Source organism: Armigeres subalbatus, chromosome 2 (assembly GCF_024139115.2).
Source record: "Armigeres subalbatus isolate Guangzhou_Male chromosome 2, GZ_Asu_2, whole genome shotgun sequence".
In the NCBI taxonomy this organism is placed as follows: domain Eukaryota; kingdom Metazoa; phylum Arthropoda; class Insecta; order Diptera; family Culicidae; genus Armigeres; species Armigeres subalbatus.
The window spans coordinates 311449440-311475095 of record NC_085140.1 but is presented as its reverse complement, the minus strand read 5'-3'; the positions used below and the strand labels follow the sequence as shown (position 1 = coordinate 311475095).

General features: G+C 39.4%; 2 protein-coding genes across 4 annotated transcripts in view; one reads left to right on the top strand and one right to left on the bottom strand.

Moving 5' to 3' along the window:
* LOC134212579 (dual specificity calcium/calmodulin-dependent 3',5'-cyclic nucleotide phosphodiesterase 1-like) overlaps positions 1-25656 on the top strand; it is a 705268-nt gene that overhangs the window by 256040 nt on the left and 423572 nt on the right. Inside the window, exon 1 of one of the 3 annotated variants that reach the window (XM_062690566.1) lies at positions 5481-5930. The exons of the other annotated variants lie outside the window; for them this stretch is intronic. Coding sequence (XP_062546550.1) covers positions 5576-5930 — 355 coding nt within the window. The 5' untranslated portion in view covers positions 5481-5575. Of the gene's footprint in view, positions 1-5480; positions 5931-25656 lie in introns of those variants that run through there. 3 annotated transcript variants of the gene reach the window in all.
* The window catches only part of LOC134212583 (uncharacterized), a 186981-nt gene that overhangs the window by 119628 nt on the left and 41697 nt on the right, over positions 1-25656 (bottom strand). The window lies entirely within an intron of this gene.

Genomic DNA, 25656 nt, shown 5'->3' with positions numbered 1-25656 from the left:
GAACAACTATTCTAATGTGAAGTCAATTGATAACGATTGCAAATACCGTTTTGGATCAAGTCCCGAACATGACTCATATTCAGAACACCCGCATTTAAATGGCTATATAAACCTTATTCGCGTGGTTCTTCCCATAGGATATTAATTTTGTTTGTAATCTTGGTCCTCCGTACGAAAAACCGATGAAAAGTTTAGTTTTGGGGCTCTCAAACTTCAGTGTTCGGAACATGAGTCATGTTCGGGATTTGAGTCAAATAATAAAATAACAATGCAATAATAAAGTTAGATAATAAATAATAAAGATTTTCTACTAAAGTAAACCATGTACACATTGAACCAACAGTGTTATGCACTGATCAATACATGTCTGTAAGTATTTCCAACTAGAGCCGTGCCACGTGCCAACCAGTGATGAATAAAAGCACTGGTTTCACAGCTGCAAACGAAGTGCCCTAATGAGTGCGCTGTTGCAATTTTCATGTTGTATGCCATTTCCTTTTCGGTACTGTACCACTTAATTATTTAGTTTGATTTGGTCCCCTCGTTACTCATTTCTTGCTGCAATGAAGTTGCAAAAAGTGTACAACCATCAGGGCACGACCAGCATCCAAAATAGCACTGTGTCGCAATTTGAGTTGGAAAAATATAATTTTGTAAGTAGCTGGTTTAGAAAACATTAATTTAAACCAACATATTTTGAGCTTAGAATTTGTATAGCCAAAAGGTATATTTGATTTTTTTTTTCACTTAACAGAATTGTGTCATTTGACACAAATCAAGCCAGAATAGAAGACAGACCCCAAGCTATCACCTTCCTTCATGACTGGAAGTTTGATCTTTTCCAATAGCTTTATTGTTTCCCTGATAAAGGCCTTGATTCCTAATTTTAATCAGCGTTTCCGATTCCACTGCATGTTTGTATTTGAACACTAGCAGACCCGACGAACTTCGTGTCGCCTAAAATCGATTTATTCTCTGCGCTTAATGTTAATGTCTTCGAGTTATGCAGAAATTGCTGTTTCACTTGTATGGGAGCCCTCCTTTCCAAAGGAGGGAGGGATCTCGAACCATCTTAAGAACCTTCCTCGGCCCCAAAAACCTTTGCATACAAATTTTCACGCCGATCAGCTCCGTAGTTTCGGAGTCTATAAGGTTCAGACAGACAGAAATTCATTTTTATGTATATAGAAGAGAAGAAGAGATTCAGAACCCCCGTTATACTGTGTAATAGCAGCTCAATGTGCGGTGGCGCAATGACCTATAGTAGATAGTAATAATGAAGCTGAAGCATCCAGTTTGGTCTGGCAAAGTCAGCAGAAATGTCCATCGCTCGTTAAATGGGAAGGGGCTGTCACTCTGTTCGGTAAGTGAAATGAACTAAGTGACACTGTACTTTGCTCCGGTAACCAAAATGTTGCCACAGCAGAAAGTGCTGAAATTGGACCACATTGAAATTTATAGTAACTTATTAATGCATGTTTAGAAAAAACTATAAAGTAATATTTAGTTTCGCTCATGTTAGACTATCGAATAATGTTTCATGAGATCTCGGAACTAAACAAAAAACTTAATTTAATTTAATAAAAGTTAGGGGAAGAGGCCCCAAAACGGTGCTTTGTTCCCTAGGAGCTGCCAGCTAAAGGCGTTTTGCCCCATGAGTTTTTCGGCAACAAAATATCACCACTTTTTTGAAATGTGAATGTTATCAATATGATTGAAATTTTCGTCAATTTTTGAATGGCATCAACTAGCTATCTTGTTTAACTGTTGCATAATATAAAAACACCCATGAAAATCGTTATAGCTATAAGGCATAACAGCAGCCTATGCTTAGCTAGGGCATATATTATTATTTATTTATTCAGACTAAGGCCGAAGTGGCCTGTGCGGTATATAAGAGTCTTCTCCATTCGGCTAGGCCCATGGCTACACGTCGCCAACCACGCAGTCTACGGACGGTCCGCAGGTCATCTTCCACCTGATCGATCCACCTTGCCCGCTGCGCACCTCGCCTTCTTGTGCCCGTAGGATCGTTGTCGAGAACTATTTTCACCGGATTACTGTCCGACATTCTGGCTACGTGCCCGGCCCACCGCAGTCGTCCGATTTTCGCGGTGTGAACGATGGATGGTTCTCTCAGCAGCTCATGCAACTCGTGGTTCATTCGCCTCCTCTACGTACCGTCCGCTATCTGCACCCCACCATAGATGATACGCAGCACTTTCCTTTCGCGGCATTTCTGTAGTACTTGGCGAATGGCGAACACCTGGTCCGTGGAGGATCGTTCGCCCATAAAACCCGCCTGGTACTGCCTCACGAACTCCCTTGCAATTGGTGCTAGTCGACGGTATACAATTTGGGAGAGTACCTTGTAGGCGGCGTTCAGCAATGTGATTGCGCGGTAGTCGCTACAATCCAGCTTATCGCCCTTTTTGTAGATGGGACACATGACACCTTCCATCCACTCCTGCGGCAAAACTTCCTCCTACCAAATCTTCATAATGGCCCAGTGCAGCGCTCTAGCCAGTGCCTCACCCCCGTGTTTAAATAGCTCTCCTGGTAGTTGGTCAACTCCAGGGACTTTGTTGGTCAGCCGGCCAATCTCCTCCTGGGTTTCCTGGAGATCCGGAGCCGGTAAAATTATGAGCTGCGCGCGTTCTCCCAGGTCCCAGGCTCTTCGTCTGCCACATCGCCATTCAGATGTTCTTCGTAGTGCTGCCGCCACTTAATTACTCTGTTTTCAATGAAAGCTTAAAATTTTATTTAAATTTCTTTAAAATAAATCTACCTAACGGTGATGGTCACTTTTGATCCCAGAAAAAGGGAATATTGATAAATTTTACAAACCGACCTTTTTGTGGCCGAGCGTGTATACACATCCAACCAGTGAATGTTATATTTTTAAACAATTATGTATAAGAATCTACCAAAACCTGTAAAAGAACTGGGCATATGCAAGAATTGCCTAGATCGGCACCGGAAATCGAACCCAACCACCCTCAACATGTTCTTTGTTTTGTTGCCGTGCGTCTTACCGATAGGCTAAGGAGGGGGAAGGGTCATTTGGCCGACCATTAGGTCGAAACCTATCTGGCTAAAAGTCATTTGGCCGAAAGGGTCGTTTGGCCGAAAAGGTCATTTGGCCGAAAGGGTCGTTTGGCCGAAAGGGTCTTTTGGTCAAAAGTGCCGTTTGGTCGAATGTGTCATTTGGCCGAAAAAAATCATTTAGCCGAAAGGGTCATTTGGCCGAACGGCTTATTAGGCCGAAAGGGTCATTTAGGCGAAAGAGTCATTTGGCCGAAAGGGTTGTTTGGCCAAAAGGGTCATTTGGCCAAATAGGACATTCGGCTGAATAGTTCATTTAGCCGAATAGTTCATTTGAAAAGTGAGAAAATAGGAATGAGAAGAGAGACGTCTCACTTCTCACTCTTCATTTTTCTCTTCTCACTGTAAAAAGTGAAAAGCGCGAAATGAATAGTGAGACGTCTCACTACCCCCTTCGCACTACTTTTTTTTCACAGTGAGATGTGACAAATGAGGATTGAGGAATGAAACGTCTCACTTCTCACTCCTCATTTATGTCTTCTCACTGTAGAAAGTGAGAAGCGCGAAGTGAGTAGTGAGACATCTCACTGCTCACTTTTTACAGCGAGAAGTGAGAAATGACGAGTGAGAAGTGAGACGTCTTACTTCCCACTGTGAAAAGTGTGTAGTGCGAAGTAGGTAGTGAGACATCTCACTACTCATTTCGCGCTTCTCACTTTTTACAGTGAGAAAAGAAAAATGAAGAGTTAGAAGTGAGACGGCTCTCTTCTCATTCCTAATTTCTCACTTTTCAAATGACCTATTCGGCCAAATGTCCTATTCAGCCAAATGACCCTTTCGGCCAAATGACCTATTCGGGAAAATGGCCTTTTCGGCCAAATGTCCTATTCGGCCAAATGACCTTATCGGTAAAATGACCCTTTCGGCCAAATGACCCTTTCGGCCAAACGACCTTTTCGACCAAATGACTCTTTCAGCCAAATGACACATTCGGCCAAATGACTCTTTCAGACAAACGAGTCTATAGCGTTCTAATACTTCTGCTTCTACTACTTTGACCCGACACGAATGCTACTTGATGGTAGTGCGGTGATTTCGATTAGTATCGCCAAGCGAGCTGCGAAAAAAGCTATTAATCAATATCAATAATTTCCAATATAATATTTTTTATGAATAGTAGCCATCCCAGGTAACCATCCTGGTAGACGCATGATCCTGTTTCTCAACCACGAATAATCGAATTTTCTAGTTTTACTTTTTCTAGGGAATGATTCATTAGTTAATTGCATTCTGGTGAATGGCTTTCTGACATTTGGTCCATTCTGATAAATGGGTTTCTGGAAAATGTAATGCAATTAGTCCAAAACAGCTTGAGCTTGAGCTTGATTGACTGCTCGTAGTTGCTACTCCATTATGACCAGATCAGCTGTTCTTGCACAGGGAACCAATAGATGTTTGCTTGGGACTAGCACACATCTTCAATGTACAAGTACTGGTGATCTCATTTGTTAGGTCATACTGGCGCCTGCCACGTCAGAATGCAAGTCAATGTAGGGAATGGGGAGGAAATGATGATGCAATCACTCGCCCACTGCAAGCCGAATATACCTCTGCACTTGCCACGAGTTCATGCGGAATTTGTTGGAATTTATGGGTTAGGTTGGAGAGGCAGTGGTCCGTCTTGGTTAACGAGCTGCCAATGTGATAGATAGGAGAAGGTAACTGATGGAATTTCTAATTGGATGTAGGAAACGAGCTCTATAGTTAATTTCCAATTCTAGCAGATTACTGATAGAATACTCAAGTTGGAGGTATAGGAATAGTAATGGAAACGGTATGGAAGTCCATTTCCAGTTCTAGCGATTGCTAGAACATGAGGAATAAAGAGAAAGATACAAAGTAGGAGAATGGAACGGACCTGGGATTTAATCCACGACCTCCTGCGTATGAGGCAGAAGCAGTAGCCATATGACTACCAAGCCCGCTATAATGCAATTAGTCCAAAACATGAGAAAAAGTATGAGTAGGACCTCACCTGTCGATTCACCATCAGTGTCACGTAGTTATATTAGATAAGTTAATTAGATAAAAATTCAGTAATTTCTTTATAACAGATGTTCAAACGTTCATGAGTTCAAACTGTGATATATGTTCCAGTTATCCAGTACTGAAATGTTTATTTTACGGCAGTAATTCAAACACTCTGACAAAAGCAAATAGCCAACCACCATATTATTGTTTTCAGTGGTACAAATTGTCCTTGAAAGGAAAAAAAGAAAGTTTAAACAAAAATATGCGAACCAATTTGAGTTCAGGTGCAGCGACCGTACGGTTTATTATTGAAAATTGCTCAACAATATAAAATGAAACTCTTCTTCTCACAGCACATATATGATCGTAGGGGTATGAACGTTTTGTGAAAGCAGTGTCCAATCGTTGTGAGTAGTCCAATAAAAAATAACCGACAAAGGGAATACAAGTGCGCGCTATATTGTACCACATCCTGCAAATAAAATTACAACTCATAAAAATGGATAAAAAATCGAAACGGTACAACGTCAACAAAAGGAGCAGTAGTGGTGAGACCGGTAGTGCCAGCGGAAATGACCGAAAGGTTGCTGCTGGGCCGGGACGGCGTGCTCGTAAAACTGGTCCCCAGAGCAACCACACTAGTGCTGAACAACGAGCAAATGTGCCATCGCCATCATCATCATCAGGACAGACGAGTCCTGCCAGTAATCCAGATGGCGCTGTGACCATGGTGGTGACTCCGCCGGTAGCCATTGCTGTGGCCGCTACCAGAAAGCAGCACGTTGTTCGGCAGAGGTCGCAAAAAATTGTGCTCACCCCCGGCAACAGCGACGATCCCATCTATCACATTTACGGTGAGTTGTTTTTTTTTTTGTTGTATGTAATTGTGATTACATTGTTTTGTAAATACGTGCGTGAATTTTAATAAAGGAATAAAGTTCATGAGTGCAAGCCAGGGTTCACATTGAAATTCAGTGAAGCACTCTTTTTCCTACGAAACCATTAAAATAATTGATGCTGTAGGTGAGAAAATATGATGATGGTTCAATTAGGAACCCCCGATTGCCAATTTGTAAAATTTTTTGCTTGCTTTAAAATATTATAATGAAATAACGAAGTATTTTATCGAACTGACCCTGATATGCTTCCGACAGATTCCAAAAAGTGTCCATCAAGTAAATCCAACACTTCTCTCAACATCTACATCGCTGAAAAATAGACAACTTGGAATACTAAAGCCTAGAAGACCCTCTTGCCATACCAAGAAATTTCTACCAGGATTAATATTGCCTACATCCAGTGGCGTTGAAAGTATGACAACTCTAGATTGCTTTGCAATAGGTCGTATACCAGTGCCATATGTCTGAAAGTATTTGAGTGAGACAATAGATGTATTCGACAGTCGCGTCGCGTTTGTTTGGGGGAGCCTTTACCCGATAAAATTCTGCAGATGTCATTTCGCACTGATTTTGGCAATATTTCTTGTTCTGGTTCTTAGGAAATGGTATTGGAGAAGCAAAGGAACCTTACACTTATTATGTAAGTATTTTTCTGGGTTTTACACCCCTATACTAACTATTTTTGCCTCTCTCGTGCAACAAAGTTGTACCGAAAGGGTACCATTTCACTACAAAAACGAATTTTTAATAGAAGTCCCGGAGAACCATAGTATTATATGCCAATCGACTGAGCAAATGTCTGTCCATGTGTATGTGTGTGCGCACACAAGATAAAAAAAACATTACCCCAATTTTCATATAGTAATCCTTAACCGATTATCTTGCAACAAGTTGCATTCGATAGGGGACAAATCTATTTCATCACTATTGACAACAACCGACGATTTATTGCAAAAGTTATGAGGGAAATTATGGATTTTCACTTAGTTACAACTACAGGCCTGGTAGCGGGTCACTTTTTAGTGACTTGGTCACTTTTTTTCGGGCTAGTCACTAAAAAGTCTCTTTTTTCGACCTCAAGTCACTAAAGTCACTTTTTCTCGCAAAAAGTCACTATTTTAAACTATTTTGAAACTATTGACTAAGATTTTTTTAAGGCTTTATGTATCCATCGGAAGATGCTTTGTTTATGGCGGAAATGAAATTACGGACCTTGGAAAAAATATCGCTCTGTAACTTCGCCAGCCATTTAACTCGTTGCTCTTATTGACATTTCACCAGTAGCTAATTGAAGGTGTTTTACGTCATAATTTATAAATTGGTATACAGACCGCATCGTGCTTTCGTGCTGTGCGGTTCTTTCTCTCGTTGCGGAAGGAAGTTTTTAATACTACCCGAAGCTATTTTAATTTCAACGGTGCTTCTTAGCGCTATTTGTACCCACTGATCCCGTTACGATCCCGTTGCAAGGACCCGTGCCTTCGTTTTACGTTGGACCCGTTTGCGGAAGTAAAATTCCGAAAAGCGGTGGTAATCCTGCAGGGACACCGTTCTGGGAAAAAACCTCTTAGAAGGTCACGTCTCCACGCTCAGCAATGAGTATTAATAAAAACAAGAGGAAGGGGGAGTCTTTGAATTCTCCACTTCCTTCTAAGAAACAAGGTTTCAAGACCGTCCTGCCAAAGCGCGGAAAAAATAGAAGGAAGCTGGAGAATTCAGATATTCCTTCTAACTCTAATATCGGAAATAATTCTTCCCCAATCGAACTGAGCAATCAGTTCGATTTGATTAATGATGAAATTGAGCAAATAGAATATACCTCTAGCCCAGGTGATTCGATTCATGTGAAAAAGCAAAGGATTCCGCCAATTGTGGTATCTGTTGCCGAGTTTTCTGGCTTCCGGATTGAGATTTTGAGTAACCTTCAGGGGATCAAGGTTTCATTTCAGATTGCTAGGAAGGGTGACTGCCGCGTTTTGCCGGGATCCTTTGACGATCGCAAACGTCTTCTTCAGTATTTAACTGAGAAGCGCCATAAATTCTTCACATACGACGACAAAACTGAGCGATTGTTCAAAGTCGTCTTGAAAGGTCTCCCCAGTGATGATAAATCACTGGATGAGATTATAATTGAAATTTCTCAATTACTTGGATTTTCACCAGTCCAAGTAATTAAGATGAAAAAGAAATCCCACTCTGGTACTTCTCAGAGGGGCATTTCTCAAGAATTTTATTTAGTTCATTTTAACAAAAGTGAACTAAATAATATGAAAAGTTTGGAAAAGGCCTGTATTATGTCCCATGTCCGTGTTACATGGGAACATTTCCGCAGGCCTGGGGGAAATTTCCAAAACCCCACCCAGTGCCGTAAGTGCCAAAAGTGGGGTCATGGAACCAAACATTGTCACATGGATGCTAAATGCATGATTTGTGGTGGAACCTCTCACGCCAAGGACGCATGTCCTGTGAGAGAAGATTCCAATAAATTTAAATGTGCAAATTGTGGGGGCAATCATAAATCCAATTTCTGGGAATGCCCTTCACGCAAAAAAGTTTTGAATTCCCGTGCAAAATTGATGATGGGAAATTCCAATCGGATCCCAGATTCGACGGGTAGACATTTTTCAAACGCTCAAATTTCGAAACCAGTTACCGGTCGAACAATTCATACCCACCACAATTCACAAACAAATTTTGCCGCTCGTCAACGGGTAGCAAGCACTTCAGTAAATTCCAATTTTTCCAATGTACCTACGTATGCAAACATCGCTGCTGGTAGACAAAATTTCTCTTCTCAAAATGAGGTTTATACCCATGTCCCAACGGAAAATAATGGTCATGTTGCCGATTCAGGTAGCATGACTGCTTCCGATTTTGATTTTTGAACTGAACAATTGCATCACATGATTGATGCAATGTTCAAAGCAAATACCATACCAGAAGCTGTTCAGGTTGGTATAAAGTACACACAAAAAATTGTTATTGGACTCCGTTTCAATGGATCTAAATAATTGTGTGAAAGTTCTAAATTGGAATGCCCGCTCTCTAAAGGGTAAGGAAGATGAATTATTCAACTTCCTAACAGTTCATAATGTGCATATTGCCATTATAACTGAAACCTATTAAAACCAGGACTCTCCATTAAACGAGATCCAAATTATTTAATCTACAGAAATGATCGTCTTGACAGCGCCTGTGGGGGGGTCGCCATTGTCATCAATAGACGTATCAAACATAAATTATTTTCTTCGTTTGAAACCAAAGTTTTGAAACCTTGGGAGTTTCTGTTGAAACAAATTTTGGTCAATTTTCCTTCATTGCAGCCTATTTGCCTTTTTAATGCAATGGGCAGCAAAAGAATTTGTTGAAAGCTGATCTTCAAATTCTGACTCGCAACAAATCAAAATTCTTCGTAATTGGTGACTTCAATGCCAAACATCGTTCATGGAATAATGCTCAAAGCAATTCCAACGGCAACATTTTATTTGAAGATTGTTCTGCGGGATATTATACTATTCAATATCCCAATGGCCCAACTTGTTTTTCATCCACTCGAAATCCTTCGACAATTGATTTGGTTTTAACGGATTCAAGTCAGCTGTGTGGCCAATTGGTAACTCATGCTGACTTTGACTCTGATCACCTTCCTGTGACGTTTGAAATTTCACAAGAAGCCATTTATAATCCAATCAGCTCTACTTTCAATTATCATAGGGCTGATTGGGATTTATATAAAACGTATATCGATAGGAATTTTGATGTTGATATTCCTCTCGATACCAAAAGTGATATTGATAATGCTCTCGTATCTTTGACAAATTTAATTGTCGAAGCCAGAGGCATTGCAATTCCTAAATGTGAAATTAAATTCAACTCCATTATTATTGACGACGATCTTCAGCTACTGATCCGTCTTAAAAATGTGAGGCGAAGGCAATACCAAAGAGCTCGCGATCCCGCGTTGAAAGTTATTTGGCGAGATTTGCAAAATGAAATTAAAAATTTTTTCGCTATTCTGAGAAATACCAACTTTGAGAATAATGTCTCGAAGTTGGATCCCAGTTCGAAACCCTTTTGGAAATTAACGAAAATTCTTAAAAAACCTCAAAAGCCAATTCCAGAGGGAAATAAAATTTTATTAACAAATGGTGAAAAGGCTCAAAAACTTGCTCAGCAGTTCGAGAGTGCCCATAATTTTAGTCTAGGTCTCACTAGTCCAATTGAGGATCAGGTTACACGAAGCTTCGAAGACATTCTCGATCAAGATAATGTTTTTGACCCTTCGTTGGGAACTAATTTGGATGAAGTGAGATCTATTACTAGAAAATTTAAAAATATGAAAGCCCCGGGTGATGATGGTATTTTCTACATACTTATCAAAAAACTGCCTGAGAGCTCTTTATCCTTTTTGGTTAATTTATTTAACAAATGTTTTCAATTGGCATACTTCCCAGATAAATGGAAAAACGCCAAAGTTGTTCCTATTTTGAAGCCGGACAAAAATCCAGCTGAGGCTTCTAGTTATCGCCCAATCAGTTTGCTTTCTTCAATAAGCAAACTGTTTGAAAAGATTATTTTAAATAGAATGATGGTTCATATTAATGACAATTCTATTTTTGCTGATGAGCAATTTGGTTTTCGCCATGGGCATTCAACCACTCATCAGTTATTAAGAGTTACGAACTTAATTCGGCTAAACAAATCTGAAGGATATTCGACTGGAGTTGCTCTTCTTGATATAGAGAAAGCATTTGACAGTGTGTGGCATGAAGGTTTGATTGTAAAATTGATGAATCTTAATTTTCCTCTGTACATCATTAAACTGATCCAAAATTATTTATCAGATCGTTTCACTGCAGGTAAACTATCAGAATTCTAAATCTGATAGGTTACCTGTAAGGGCTGGTGTCCCCCAAGGCAGCATACTGGGGCCCATTTTGTATAACATTTTTACTTCTGACTTACCTGATTTACCACCAGGGTGTCAAAAATCTTTGTTTGCAGATGACACGGGCCTTTCAGCCAAAGGGCGAAGCCTTCGTGTCATTTGTAGTAGATTGCAAAAAAGTTTGGATATTTTCTCCACTTACTTGCAAAAATGGAAAATTTCCTCGAATGCTTCCAAAACTCAGCTTATAATTTTCCCACATAAGCCGAAAGCTTCTTATTTGAAACCTTCTAGCAGACATATTGTCACTATGAATAGGGTTCCAATTAATTGGTCTAGCGAAGCTAAATATTTAGGACTTCTGCTAGATCAAAAATTAACTTTTAAAAATCACATTGAAGGCCTTCAAGCCAAATGTAACAAATATATTAAGTGTCTATATCCACTTATAAACAGAAAATCAAAAGTTTGTCTGAAGAACAAACTTTTGATTTACAAACAAATTTTTAGACCTGCCATGTTGTATGCTGTGCCAATATGGACTAGTTGCTGCAATACCAGAAAGAAGGCAATTCAGAGGATTCAAAATAAAATTCTGAAAATGATTCTGAAGTTGCCTCCGTGGTATAGTACCAATGAACTTCATAGAATTTCTAATATTGAGGCATTGCAACAAATGTCAACAAAATAATTTCCAATTTTAGACAAAAATCGTTGCAATCTTCTATTGCAACGATTAGCTCCTTGTACCCTTAGTATAAATTAGGTTAAGTTTAGTTTAAGTTGAAAACATTGTAATTCCTACATGGTTCAATTCAACCAGAGGAAAAATTCTAACTGCCGGAGGCAATTGAAATGTATTAATAATAACTAAAAATATAACATAGCAAATAAGGATGATAGTGTTAAGAAAACACGGAACACCTAGTCTAAAAGATGAATGCATGTATTAGATAATTAGCAAATAAAATCAGTAAAAAAAAAAAAATAAAAAAAATATAAAAAAAAAGAAAAAAAATTGGTATACAGTCATGCAAGCAGGAGACCTGTCGATTTCAAGTTTTTTTTAACTCAAACTTTATGCAGTAGGGGATGGTGGGGAGACGTCTTGATTCTCCCCTGTTTTACCAAGAACTAAAGTAGTATTGTTATAGCGTATTTTTATAATAGATCCTTTAGACATATTTTAAATTGACGACCTTATTTACGACGTTTTATTCCTCCTAAAGATGTTTTTTAGTGGCCACGTAAAATTAGAACAACTTCTCCCAATAATGACCAAATGCTATCATTTTTTCACAGCACAAATCCATAAATATGCTAAATGACCTTCAATGATAAAAATGCCATCATTCCACCACAATTTCAGGATATTGGGATTTTAAGTTGTTGCCTCAATATGAGCAGACTTCCCTCATTGGGCATCCATATAAAAATTTGTCTAAAAAATTTAAGAAAGTTTAATTTGTTCTCAAGCGGCTATTTTTTTGTAGCTTTGTCAGATGTGATGAAGGATTTGCTCTAAAAAAATATTTATTGAGTATCATATAACCCATGATCGCATATTTGTAACACTCGCATTTTTGTATATTTTATAAAAAGCCTGTGAATCGTTCGAAAGCTCACATGCTTTTTACGAAAGCTCAATTTACTGCATTTAACCCCACAACAGTAAAAAAGGCTTTACTATCTTGCTTATCAGTCGTAAGATGGAAATGATTGAGCTTGTGAGAAGGATTCACAAACGATTTTCAAAATCAACCAAAATGCAAATGTTACAAATATGCGATCATGGTCAGCAGAAATATCATAGAAAGGCGATCATCAAGTCTCCCCAATTTTGAAGATTGCATGCGCTGTCGAATTCCATAGTAAAAATCGTTCATGTATACGCACAGCAAGTCGGAAAATCTGCGTATTTTGGAGTTAAAATATTTAAAAGTTCAGAGAGCATGGTCCTCATTACAAGCAGGAGATCGAGGGTTCAATCCCAGGCTCGTTGTACATGAATCTCCAGCCGATCCTTACTGTTGTTCCTGTCGCACTAAAAATTTAAAAAAATGCGTTTCACCTATAACAATTTGATTTGCTGGCAGACTACTCATAGTTTTGAGTTGTCCTGCTTTTTACAGATATTGATTAAAATTTCCGTGGGGTTAAAAGAGAGTGCATTGCTTCCATCTAAGAGATAGTGATTAGTCCCAAATCAATATCTGTGGTAACGGATGAAAGTGATGCTACTCTCATACAATAGTCTTGGCTTGTACCACCTACGAATTTGTGCGAAATGCTCAATGCTTTTTACAGATATTGAGTAAAATTCCCGTGGGGTTAAAAGAGAGGGCAATACAAATTTACTTAGTCACTAAGTAGATAAAAGTTAGCGAGTACGATTTTCATTTCTTTCATTTCAGAGAAAAGAGTGGTGAGTGAAAGATGTTTTCCGCCACAAATTACGACAAAAAAAAAATTCTCCTTCGACCAAAAAACGCCTGATTTCGTCTCATCGAACTTGCAACTGAAATTGGAAGTCACTATTTGGTCACTTTTTCTGCAATTGAAAGTCACTATTTGGTCCCTTTTTTCGTCAGCTTTGGTCACTAAAGTCACTATTTTAAGTGGCTTCAGTCGCTACCAGCCCTGTAACTATAAACCGTTTGTTTATGCCGTAAGGTAGGCAATTATGATTGGTATGTATTACACCAAGACGAAGTGTAACAAATATATCGAGAAAACATCATTACCGCCGAAGCCTTATTGAGCACTGGAGAAGAACTACTTATGCACTTAGTAAAAGATTTCGGAGCTAATGTAGAAGCGTTCTTTTACTACGATGGTTGAAGATCGAAGAGGCGAACAGTCGCCGGCTCGTTTTATTCGTTTGGTATCGGGTTTGGTTACCGCTTGCCATAAATACTATTTCGTCGCGTTCTTTTCGAACGCCGCGGCAGGCCATCGAGCGTCAAATTCATCCTCACTCGTGGTTGTGATGGATTGAGATTATCGGCATTGTGATCGACATGCACCACCATCATTCTACGTCTTCATACGTCCGCACCGTCAACGATCTTTATTTGGGTGCAATGCGCTGTTGTTGTTATTCTGCTTCCAATGGTTATCTGCAATATCGTTGTCGTTTTAGAAAATGCGGTTTAAACCATTTAGTATGATGATGTGGGTTACTGGTTCTTTAACGGATAATGAGTCATCAGACTATCAAAAGGATCTTCAGTAACCTCTTTATTGAGATTATCGTCAGATCTAGTATTTGTTATATCATCACTGCAGGTGCAGATGCTGTAACTGAAAACATTCTCGAAAGTCAAATAGCCAAGTAAAAATAATCGTCATATCATTTTAAAAATTCATTTAAAATTTTCTCATACGATCCTCCAGTTCTACACTCAAATAACCCGAGTCAAGTAGCATTTTTTAAATACATCTTTGGCAGTACAAACTAATCTCTCCGGATGGCCATAACTAGCTGAATTGTATGGAGGACTGTTTAGGACCCGTATTTCTTGCCTCACCAGAAACTTTTTTAAAATAATAAGAATTGAATAGAGGTGCGTTATCCGCCACTATATTGTCTGGGTACCCAAATCTAGCAAAATATGCTAACAATAGCTTCACAACTTGTTTACATGTAGTTTTATTTTTCATCCACTCAACTTTCACCCATTTTGAGAAGCTATCCACTATCAATAAGAAAACGTGATGCACGAAGTAGACAAAATCAACGTAAACTACGTAAAACATGTTGGTGGAACGAAGTGCCATCATGCTCGAATATTATAAGATAAATATTTGATTACTTATGTTACTGGTTTCGAACAAAACTGGCGAAACGCAAAATATGAAAATAGTTGGATACGACACTTTAAATTTTCACAAAGACCTAAATTTGTACCCCAATGGTGACAATGCCTGTGAACACTGAGCTCGTCTTTTACGTCAAGGACTTACGGAAAGCTCTTATGGAAAGAATCTATTTTGAGTCTATCTTCTGTTTTGGATGCACTGCCCTACCAGCACAACCATCACATGCACTAACAAACTTTTCTATGTCAGCATTTATTCCGTATCAGAACACTGCACGTCTTGCCAGCTGCTATTCAAACCCCACCAAAGGAATTGGTTACCCTCCAATTAATTTTTCGAACTGAATCTTTCACATGTTGTGCAATTGCACAAAAGGAGTTTTCAAACATAGTAGGGTTACTGCTTCTGGACTTCATCTCATAGCTTCTATGTTCATCGCGTGAAAAACAAAAAAATGAAAAGGACTTTGATTTTTTTCTTTGTTTTGTGATTCTTTCCAGCAGTGAGCACGCATGTCTGCCAAGAAACGACAAAATTGATGCTACTTTTCTTTGTTTCGCGATGAGATGAATATATGTGTAGTGAGATGGAAAACGGTACAATTTCCCGAATTAATTTTCAATCCGGCTAATCTGTTATTTTCAATTTTTAGGGTGACCAAGGATTAAATTTGTCATTGAATGTCATGGAAGTGTTGTGACAACATATTCAGTAGCCGGTGGGACATGAAATCATACTGATAATCATAATCATACTCATCTTAAGTTATACCAAAGCTATCAGGTAAAAACAATAAAATGAATTTAAATTATAAATACGTCCTATAATTCGCAATAAAAAAAAAGTAAGTTAAGGTTTTGATTCAGTACATTGATGGTATAAAAGATGCCTTAACTGAACTCGACGGATTGTGATGTGTCTATGTGCTATCATATTTCCTATCCATCCAAACGAAATTGACTGATTTATGGTACCTACGTCAAACCTAATCCCAATAGCAATCATCATATGTTGGCATAAATCCAAAATTGAACACAGAAAAACAATAAATGATTTACGGCATAGCAACTATATTCTCCATTCTAGGCTAGAACTCCGAAAAAGTTATCTTCACTAGTGCTCTACAACTCTACTCGGTAACTGGTTTGAAACTATAAATGCGTGTAGCGACCATTTCCAAAATAACCGGATCACCATTGCGCGTTTTTGGCAATATATGATTTGCCTGCATTTTTTGCAGCGAAAGCAGCATTCATAGTTCACACAAAACTTTATTCTGTATAGAAGAGCAAAGCTTTAGACACCACTTTACAACACTGAAAACATTCCCTGGGTGAGGCAAAGGTCAAGCTCGCTAGTGGAACGAATTTCGCGAATGAGTAATTCGCAGCACCGCTCGCTCCCGGTCCCGGGTGACATTCTGGCAAATGTCCCAAACTTATTCAGTTCTTGCGGCGCTTGGCGTAGGTTGTGTATTGCCAGTTTTTAAGGTCATAAATTTTCCCGTGACCCTGTAGTTCGTTGCCGAGGTGGAAACATTGTGGTCGCAAGTGAAGCTGAATTCAGAAAAATATGTTCTTTCCCTTCATTTTTTGTTCATGCAATGTCGAGTTTTCCAATTCACGATTATTGTTCCAACAATAGGCACCAATTTCTAATATTTTATCTCGTTGTTTCATTTCAGGTGAGTTCTCTATTCATACAATTTCTGGATGGTGGTAAGTTTAACGTAAGCAAATAGAAAAATACACAATGTAAGATGAAAGAGCAAAAACTAAAAGCAATTTTATTAGATTCTACATGTATGATAACTGCCTAAGTAGATGATGCCTATTCAGATGACAACATAAGTAAATGAAGCACTTTTCAATGGGTAAGACGTAATGTCTAAAATTGAAGCTCATAGACTCGGAACCAGGGACGGAAACGGTTGACATTTCTTTTTATCATTCATTCTGCCACGCAGTCACAGAAAAACAAAACCACGGCAGCCACAGCAGCAGCCACGACCAAGCAGACGACAGTCAGCATATGATTTTATTATTTTCTCTCCCCATAATTAATGTTTCTGTACGCTCATTTCACGACGTATGACTGTTTTAGGTGGTAAATGATTATTTCATTATTTCTTGGTCGTTTTAGAGACTAGAACTAATGAATTAGTACCAACGGCTAGCATTCTTTCTAGGCTTTGCACCACAGGCAATTAAACTCGATTTTGTTCTGTTCGCGCTGCGCACGAACCGAAACAAAAAAATCTCATGCAAATGCTGACCGCACCGACGGCTCGACTATCACGCAGCAGCAAAAAAACAGTTTGCCTCATCGACAAAAAAATGTCACAATGAGGCGTACATTTTTTTTTGGAAAACCGTTTCGGTTTGTGCGGGGCGTGAAATTTGACCGGATAAAATGTAAACATTCGCATAATCACAGTGTTTTACTGTACATTTCCCAACACTGCTCGGAACATATTTAATTGTATTGTATATCTCACATGAGAAACCGGTTAAAATAGTTATCCATTTTTATTACTTTTTGGGCCTGTTTCTACATAGAACTAGATCTGCCAATTATTTCCGAATCTACATTTTCAAAATTGTAATACTTTTGTTTGTTTCGTAAGTTAACAATTAAAATAATGGTCTTGCAGTTGGTTGATTACCAGAATGCCATGCATTATTTGAAGAAAGTTAAACAAATAAAAAAAATCCATGCCTGCATGTATTCTGGTGAGAAATACTGATGTATCTATAGGTGCATCAATTCAAATGCCTTTGAATTTTGTATTTTTGAAATTCGGGACCGATTTGCGATTTGGGAGTTAATTAGGTAAAATAATTATTTTGTAAACAAATATTGTTTTGTGAATTCCGTAGAATGCAAAGAATGCAAGCGTTTTTTTCACAACTAATTCGCTTACCAGCTACAGGAAAGCCTATTCTGTCGGATACATACCGTATTTTTCTCAGAAAATGCTTGCTGTAGCTGGAATTCGCCTTCCAATGTTTGTGTACACAATAAGTTACGCCCAAATCGGAAATCAGTCCCGAATTGTGAGGCTTGTCTATTCAGACATAAGTGGTGTGATAATGATATACTAATTACTTTTTGGATTTTCCCGGTTATCTAAATTTTCAATTAAGCTCAAGTTTAAAAAAAATCTACAAATAATGTGCACTACACATTCCCTTACATCAAATTATGTATCAGTATCAATTGTTTAATTGAAGATGTTCTTGATGAACGACTGACAAGGAATTACCGTGTGGTCACATATTAGCACACTGTCTTACGTGACTTCAATCGTGACGTGAGATCAATCTTGCAGACTGGCAAAACTCTGTACACAGTGTACAGTCATTAGCACAAACACGGATTTTTGTATGCGCCAAAGATAGTACATATGATCATCATTGGTGGCCGCATTTCAAAGATAACATCACCATTTTTTTTTTTTTTCAACTATACCAAAGTGCTCCGGCATCGATTATGGACTTTGAATAAACTATGAGCTGACACGAAAAGAGCATATACAACCAAAAGTTTTCACAATACACTACGAAAAGTTGTAGCCGATAGTGCAAAAACCACGTCTAGGTTCAGTAAACCCCAGTTAGTGCGGTGCATATTGCATCTCCAAAGTCCTCTCCTTCAGCTTCGTACCCAGTAGCAAGAAGAATAACTTTTCCCCCCGACAGCTGTACGGAAACTCTCATCTTACCATCACTCATACTCAATTATTCGCGCTTCAATGGACTGGACCAAGTCATAATATGCCAGGTGAAACTAAACTCCGAAAAGAAGTTTTGCGGTAATACTCCTGTTTTCTTCTGCAAGTTTTGGTTCCACGTCAAGTTAATAAACATTTAAGTTTGTTCATTTCCAAGCCTGTTTACAAATTGACAAATTATTGCCACCTCGTTATTATATTTTGGATAATCTTGAACTGGATGCTGGGATATTGATTTTTGATTACATCCGACCTTCTCTCCTCCGCGGATTCACTCAGTTTATCGTTGTGCTGCCCTCGACTCTGAAGCAGGGAATGAATGGCAAAAGTTCACTACGGAAGTAGGTTATACCTCTCACGAAGGGCATCCCATTAATAGGTTGGAGGAAGATGGGGTCGTACGCAACCCTCAAGCAGCAGAGCTTGTTTCACTTCCGCAAATTGCACTGTGTTGCAACTATCCATTATCCAAATAAAACAATCGATTTTAATGTGTACTCAAGAAGGTATAAGTCTCTTGCAATGTAAACGGAGCAATGAGTGAAGTCTAAGGTAGGGTTACCGCTCCTGATCTTCATCTCAGTGCTCCTATTTTCATCCAATGAAAAACCAAGCAATGAAAAGGATTTTGATTGGTTTATCATTTTTGTAATTTTTTCAACAGTAAGCACGCTTGTTAGCACAAAGAACCAAAGAAATTAGTGCTGTATTTTTTTGCGATTGGATGAATATATGTTCAGTGAGATGGAAAACGGAACAGTTCTCCTATATCAAAGCAACATCATTGGGCGACAGCTAGATCCATCTGCTGGATTTAAATGAGGCCTAAAACTAGAAACAATTTTGGCAAACTAGAAAAAATTTCCTTAATAATTTATCCGAACAGATATAAAAAAATCCTTGACGTCAAGGATTTTTTTATCTGCTTGGATATATTAAGGTAAGGTAAGTAAGAAAGGAAAAAAAACTCTCAGGAAGAAAGTGCATACTTCGACAGTAAGACGTTCTGGGAAGAAGACCATTACCGAATTACGTACTGTTGAGCGATAAAACGAATCAGTAGATTTTGTTTCTTTATTCTGGGATGTCCGAAATAATTACAAAATTCATGATAATACAGGGAAAATTAGATTTTGTAAGTTATACTCATTCACAACTATTTACTTACTTTTGGTGATTCGTCACCGCAATTATAAAGTTAGTGCTTGTTGTCTCCAATGAACGGATTATCGTATAGTGATCTAGTTGATCTTCAGTACTAATTAGCTATTAGATATTTAGATATAAGTTACACTAAGGTACTGGTAAGTGCACTAAGGTTTCTACACTTCTCTCTTAAGTATGAATTAATTTAGGTAATTATAGTTTAGGTTAAATTGCACTTCTATGGATTAGCAATTATCTGTAAGCAAATGTATGTAGGTTACCCAGAAATTTAGTCATTAGGCGACCACTAGCTATGATATTGAAAGTAGAATCGTAATTAATTTAACGTGAATTCAAGAATAGTAGATCTCAACAGTTTTTCGATTCCTATTCTTTGTTTACGTTATTTGTCCATCTCTTGTTCTCCACATGACCTCTCATGCGATCGATGATCCCCTGAGTAACGCAAGGCTGGACGCTCGTAGATACCGTTGGCGGTCTGGACGGTGGCACATCTAACTTGGCCATCGGCTCCCGGTTTCGTAGCTATTACACGTCCCTTCGGCCAACAGTTACGCGGGAGATTCAGGTCCACGAGGACGACGATGTCACCCATCGAGGGTTTTGCAGGACCAAACCATTTGGTTTAGTGTGTAATCGTTGGCATATAACCTCGAAGCCATTGCCTACAGAACTGGTTTGCTGCCAGCAGTTCCGGAGCGCCACGGGACTGTCATCGAAGGCTACCCATGATATCAAACCATTAGATGATCTCAACAAGAAATGCTTTGGAGGGAACACTGGGGAATCATCATCTTCTAACGGGATACTGGTCAATGGCCGTGAGTTTACCACGTTTTCCACTTCTATAAGCAAGTTTTCAAGGACCTCGTGAGAGAGCGTACAGTTTGGCCTCAGTTTGCTGAGATTCTGCTTAACTGTGCCCATGAGGCGCTCCCACGCTTCACCCATGTGTGGAGAGGCCGGTAGATTGAAGCGCCATCTGGTTTGAGGTGTGGTAGACTCAGCCATCAGACGTTCTTTATCCAAACTTTGCAGAACGATCTTGAGCTCCTTACTAGTGCCCCGAAAGTTTGTGCCTTGATCACTATAGATAACCGCCGGTATACCCCTCCTACCAATGCATGACGTTGCGCAAAGCCATGATGCAGGAATCGGTACTGAGAGTGTGTGCGATTTGCAAGTGGATGTCGCGAATGGTCTAACATGTAGCTATCAACACCCAGCGTTTCTCCGTTTTACGATTCATGGTTACCATGATCGGGCCGAAGTAATCCACCCCCACATGAGTAAATGAACGATAACGCCAGACGTGCTATCGGCAGGTCACTCATGGCAGGTGGATGAGTAGTTACTCTGTTGTTCATGCATTCCTGGCACTGCTTCCGGATCGCGTTGTACACGGACTTGAGGCGAGGAATTCGGTATCGCTGACGAATTTCGTTGAGCACAGTATCATGATTTTAATGATAGTACTTGCAATGGTAGTGATGAACTATCAACCGTGTAACATGGTGATTACAAGGAAAAATGATCGGGTTAACTACGTCGTAATCGATCAACTGGCGGGCACCAGTTCGGCCCTGGACTCTAAGCACATCAAATTTTTCGAGAAAGGGTCAGATATAGGCAATAGTAATGTGACTATAATAACAGTGCCGTCAAGTGTCAAAATTGGGACAGAACTAGCTGTCAATTCCATACAAACGCGCGTTCCAAACGAGCAGGAGACCTGTCAAACGTGGAACATGACGTTACTCTTCTTATAGGACTCTAGGCAATAGAGCTGCTTTTGGGAATCGGCTTCGCTGTGCCACTTTGTGGATTATCGACGAAAATAGCAAGTTTATCGGCATACTCGCAAGTATAAGCACACACAAGTATAATTTTTCAGTCCTGGCCAACTCGTGCTGCGTCAACGGTCCACTGGTTCGCTGCTTCGTCACCATCATGTACTTTAAGGTCACTCCTGACAGAATCCAAGTTTCAAAGTGCTCGCGTTTTCGGGGGCACACCACTGGATACGAAGGCGGCGGACAACTGTCATTTTTGTTGATTCAGCATTGCTGCGTTGCAGCATGCGTGAAAAAATAAAAATGACAGTTGTGCGTTGCTTCCGTATCGAGTGGTGTGCTCCCGAAAACGCGAGCACTTTGAAACTTTGATTCTGTCAGGAGTGACCTTAAGTTGCATATAAACCGAAACACGTACGCCGTACTTCGAACCATCATAATCCCATTAGAGAAATTTTGAGCATGGACTACTGATTCTATCGTGGAGACGTGAGTTAACAGGTGCGCACGCAGTTCCATATCCGTTGTTCCGGATGCTTCGACGGCCATTCAGTGTTAGACTTTCGGAGGAATTCTGGGCTGAGATTGGGATGACGCGTCCATTTCGTTCCTTCGTCGGCCACGTTCTGTTTCGTTGGAACCCATCGCCAGTCCTTTATGTCAGTTACCTCCAGTATTTTACTGACTCGGAATGCTAGGAACTGGCTGTATCGCCGGTGGTCTGAATGTAGTCAGCAGAGAACGTCTTGGAAATCGGTCCAAAAATACCGGCTACAATGACGCTACAACTCTGAACGGGGAATAGAGAGGAATTTCAGTGGTGCAACCCTTGTTTTGGCACTAACGAACGCGACCTCTATGTTCTTTCCTTCGTCAAACCTGAGATACACTACTGCTGCAAATCCGTTTTTACTCGCGTCGACGAACGTGTGCATTTGTACGTTGAAGCCACTTCCCAAAGACACAGATAGTTAATACCAGTGATCCCCAAAGTGCGGCCCGCAGACCGCATGCGGCCATCCAAGCCTTTTGCTGCGGCCCGCGAAGGTTTTCAGAGAATACACCACATGTGGCCCATTATTAGGCGCTATATGACAAGAGAAGTTTTTCAATGTGTCATTTTTTTGCGGGTAATCTGTCTAGAGTGCACCATTGTGAATCGTGTTATCATCATGATTAATTAAATTGATCACTACATCAATATTATGCAGGCCAAGCCCGACAGCAAACATACTTCGTTGTTATTGCCCCGGGCTATAAAAATAGCAAATGTGTGTTTTTTCTTCGCGGATTTAATCGAGCTTAGTGTTGAACTTCTTGTAAGAATAATGTTGCCTTACACTGCTCCATAAGAAGAATGCTTTTCTCTTAAAAATAAATTAGGGTTCAGCGAAATTCAACTGGAAAATTGCTGTATTAATAACTCCAGAAAACACGGTGACTATCACTTGTCACGCCAACGTACTTTAAGCTACGGAAAATGTGCTAATTATTTTTGTTTTGAGTAAAATTCTCAATTGTTTGTGGAAATTTTGCATTATTTGTGGAAATTGTATATTTATTTATTGCTCATACCTTGATTTCTATATTGGCAATTGTCTATTTTTTCATGAAAAATTTCAAATTTTTTATGGGGTGTTTTTATTTTAGTCGTTGTCACTCGCGCGACAACTTATAGTGAACAATATATCATTAAAAATAAATACATAAGGTCGTATGACATCTTTGGAAAAAATAGCTCACAATATTTTCTGCCATCTGAACCGAAAAGATGGTGTTGCAAAAGAATTTTCTCGAATCAAGTCTGAAAGAGCAGAAACAGTAGTATCGGCTCATAGTCATAGCTACGGCGATAAAACCTGCAGAATTAAATGTCCTTGCAAGTATGTAATTCGAAAAAGATTTACAGGAATAAAATATTCTGTTAAAATTTTATTTTACCTATAACAAATCATGTTGTATTTACTAAAATTCAATTTGAAATAAAACACAAATATTGCAAATGTACTGCGGCCCGCTTCAACAACTAAAATTGCTATGCGGCCCTTAAAAGTAAGCATGCTGGGACCCCTGGTCTATAGCAACGTGGAATCTGACATTGATTACCTCCGGCAGAATTTTCAGCCATGTCAGCCACTTCTGGATCTGTGGTTCATCAATGGGAGTGTACCAGTCAACCGAGGACCTCCAAATTTCCTGCAGAAGTACTTTAGGATACATGACAAAGTGAGCAATGAACCTCAGTGGGTCAAACATCATCATGAGTGTGCAAAGCATCTCACGTTTCGTTGGTCGACGTCGTCCGGATAGCAGGTCCTCTATCCTCTGTTGAATATTGTTTTCGCTATTCTCTCTTCCGACGTCTACGCCACACTACATTTACTAGTTTCCCTCCAAATATTGTTCGCAGCACAGTTTGCTCGAAAATCCAGAAAGTTTTCCAGTCCGCCTTAATGCTCACGCTTTTCAGATAGAAAAATTCACTAAAAATTACGCCAATCGTGCAATATAGCTTAAAGTCATACAATATTTTATGTGAATCATCAATATTACAATCAAGTTGTAAGCAATCTTGATAGGAAGAGCACCATTTCACCGCAGAATAACGGAAATGTCCGCATGTCAAGTATTACGTGCTGTTCACTTTTTTTTTTCTGTGTTAATCTCTGTAGTAGATAGCATCAGAGTTTTATATAAAGCAAGTTTCTGGAACTAAGCTGGTTATGTAATCCGTAGAAAGCCATATTTGCAGCAGCAATACGTCTTTATGGCTGCCGATATACCACGTGGACATGTTTTGGTAAGCGTTATAAATTTCCCTCCCCCAGCGTGGACATCTGCTCATATAAATTCTCAAAAAATTGTATGAAACGTGGACATTCGCCATGCATCCCCTCCACCTTGAACTGTCCACATAGTATATAGGCACTGGACAGTCCCTATTCAATTTACGTGAAACGTCATTGTCATATGTCACAAGCGTTCCAAGGTAAACAAATTCTTCAACAACTTCAAACACATCCCCATATCCCCACTCAAGCACTACCTCAGCATCAACAACAATAGGTCTCCCTTTATCTCTACCCGCAACCATGTACTTTGTCTTGGTAGAGGTTAAGTCTGTCCTCGCCGTCTTTATCTTCAGTGGAACAAAAGCCTCCACTACTGCAATCAATTCCCATGAGGTCGATATCGTCTGCATAGCCCAGTAGCATATGCTACCGTGTGATGATACGGCCGTTCCTCTGCAAGCCAGATTTCCTAAAAGCGGCCTCGAGTGCAATGTTGAACAAAAAATACGAAAGTGTTTCATACTACTTCAATCCATCTAAGGTCGCAAACGAGGTTGACACTGCAATCTGCAATCCGAATATTTGATTTCGAGCCATCAAGCATTGCACGTATCAGCTTAATCACGTGTCGCCGGAAAACCACCCGAGTAGCACACTTGTCACATATCAGTCACTGTGACTCATATGCGACCAAATCCAGTCAAATTGGAGTTGCTGCAAGCAAATCGATCTGAACTGTGCTATTAGGGCATGTGCAGACATTATCTGACACAGCTAATTTATTTTCACTGAATCGTACACCGCTTTGAAACCACTAGACAGATGATGAGTCTGCAAGTAGTACTCCCGGAGTTTATCAAGGATAATCCGCAGGAGCAACATCGATCCGTCAAACATCTGTTTGCCGATGGAGGACTCCTCAAACGGTCTCAGTCTGTTAATCATAATTATTATTCTTATTGGCATTACAGCCCCACACTGGGACAGAGCCGCCTCGCAGCTTAGTGTTCATTGAGCACTTCCACAGTTATTAACTGCGAGGTTTCTAAGCCAGGTTACCATTTTTGCAATCGTATATCTTTCTTATAGATCGGAAATATCTTACAGCTGCTCACTTTAAAGTTTGAGAAGCTCTAACGGGTTTTCATCCTTCCCAACAGCTTTGAAGCTGAGGATATTTTATAACTTTGGAAACTTGATTCCCCCTGTTTTACCGAGAACCAACATAGTTTTGTTCTAGCGTACTTTTGAGAGTAGATCCTCAAGAAAAAATACCATTTTGTAGTGACTCATTTTTTTAATTGACAACCTTACAAATTCTACAGAACGGTTTATGTGTTTGAACCCTCCTGAAGATCTTTTGATTGGCTACGCAAAATTTGAGTAACTTCTAACATAAACGAAATGATTCATTTTTTTCATTTGATCTGTACTGAAAAAATGTAAACATTGCTTCAAAATTTTTGGATATTTGAAATTAAAATCG